This window comes from Habropoda laboriosa, unplaced genomic scaffold, assembly GCF_001263275.1.
Source record: "Habropoda laboriosa isolate 0110345459 unplaced genomic scaffold, ASM126327v1 scaffold54, whole genome shotgun sequence".
In the NCBI taxonomy this organism is placed as follows: Eukaryota; Metazoa; Arthropoda; class Insecta; order Hymenoptera; family Apidae; genus Habropoda; species Habropoda laboriosa.
In genome coordinates this window covers 311,680-313,324 of record NW_017100156.1, presented here as the reverse complement: position 1 = coordinate 313,324, position 1,645 = coordinate 311,680, and the positions used below count along the sequence as shown (strand labels likewise).

General features: G+C 26.3%; 1 protein-coding gene across 1 annotated transcript in view; it reads right to left on the bottom strand.

The window, feature by feature from the left end:
• The window catches only part of LOC108576831 (CAAX prenyl protease 1 homolog), a 2,296-nt gene that overhangs the window by 299 nt on the left and 352 nt on the right, over window positions 1–1,645 (bottom strand). The window contains exons 2-5 of the mRNA XM_017939896.1: window positions 1,438–1,584; window positions 855–1,058; window positions 266–778; window positions 51–194 (exon numbers count right to left, since the gene is read on the bottom strand). Of these exons, the coding sequence (XP_017795385.1) occupies window positions 51–194; window positions 266–778; window positions 855–1,058; window positions 1,438–1,584 (1,008 nt within the window). The remainder of the gene's footprint in view (window positions 1–50; window positions 195–265; window positions 779–854; window positions 1,059–1,437; window positions 1,585–1,645) is intronic.

The window sequence follows — 1,645 nt, the reverse complement described above, 5'->3', positions numbered from 1 at the left end:
TGCACGAAAAGATAACTTTTCTATTAATAAAAGTAATGAATTAAACTTACCACATTTAAAGGCATTAACATATATACGGTGACAATAATAAACCCTACAATTGTAGGTTGGGTGTCTACAAACCCAAAAGCATAGAACATAGGTTTATAATTCATGAGTTTTCCATATAGAAAAATATTTATTAATAAGCACAGCTGTAAAAATATAGTTTTATAAATTAGAAAATATCTAATATAATAAAGTAATACATGAATTAAAAATGTACCTGGCCAATGATAAATCCCTTTAATACATGATTATATTTCCAGTGTCCTAGTTCATGAGCTAATACTGCTACTATTTCATCTGTTTCACATCCTTGTAGTTCTGTTTCACCTTCTGCTGGTTTATAATACTCCTTCACCAGAGTGTCAAATAAAACAATTCTCTTATATTTATGGAATCCATACATATATGCATTACTGTGTGAAGATCTCTTTGAGTTGTCAACAATAAATAGTTTATAAAGAGGAAAATTGATAGATGCTGCTAATGCCTCAATTTTTGTTTTCAACTCTCCATCTGGGAGAGGTGTATATTTATTAAAGAGAGGTGCTATCACTTCAGGGTAAATAACCATCAAGAAAAGAGAAGCAGCAATTATGAAGATCCAAAGACAGATTGAAAAGTAATCTCCTCCATTCTTTATGATCCATGTTACAGCACAAAGAAATGGTACAGTAAGTACTTCACATACAATCAATTTAAGAATTTGATCTTTGATAAAAAGCAATGGTGTCTAAAATTAATAGTATAAAGTTAGTGAAATAAAAAATGCAATTATAACATAACAAATAAAATTCCTGTTTCCTTACCTGTTTATTAAACCCATAATTTTCTTCCACAACAAAGGTAGAATAAACTTTTAATGGGAAATAGATCACTTCATAAATAATATTTATAATGAACATAAAAATACCACTCAATAGAATTTCATTTGTATCATCAAAGCCAAAATATTGGGCTAAATTAATACTCCACAACCAAAAATGATGGTAGTATAAACCTAGCAGGAAGACCTATGAATATACAAATGTTTACAATAATATGTAATGTTTGCAACTATCTCAAAAAGATAATTTCGATATATTATAATTGCATTTATTATTTATTTATAACAAAATTAAATTTACACTAATTTTGTGCTATATAGAATGGTAGTTCAAATACTAATTATATCAGTTTATGATATAGACATCTTAGATAATCAAAATATATTGATGAATTCATTTTTTTATGTTCCTGAATTTATTTCTAGGATAATAAAGTCTCAATAATTCATGAGTAAACTTTGAAATACTTTTTCATTAAACTACCAAAATTAACTCAAATATTATAAGGATCAACTTGTAGCTTATTCTTTATGTATTGAGCTATAAATAAATATAAATTTCATACCGTAGAACAAAGTTTAGAATATATATTCCCAAAATTACTGAAGTTTAATTTGTCTAAATCATATTTGCGTGCTTTGTCATAAACTTCTTTTGTCATTACACATTCAACAGATTTAGGTAATTCGACTAAACGCATTATCAAAGCTCTCTAAAAAACAAACATTTTTATTATTCTATGTACGATATAAAATTTTTTATAAAATATTTCA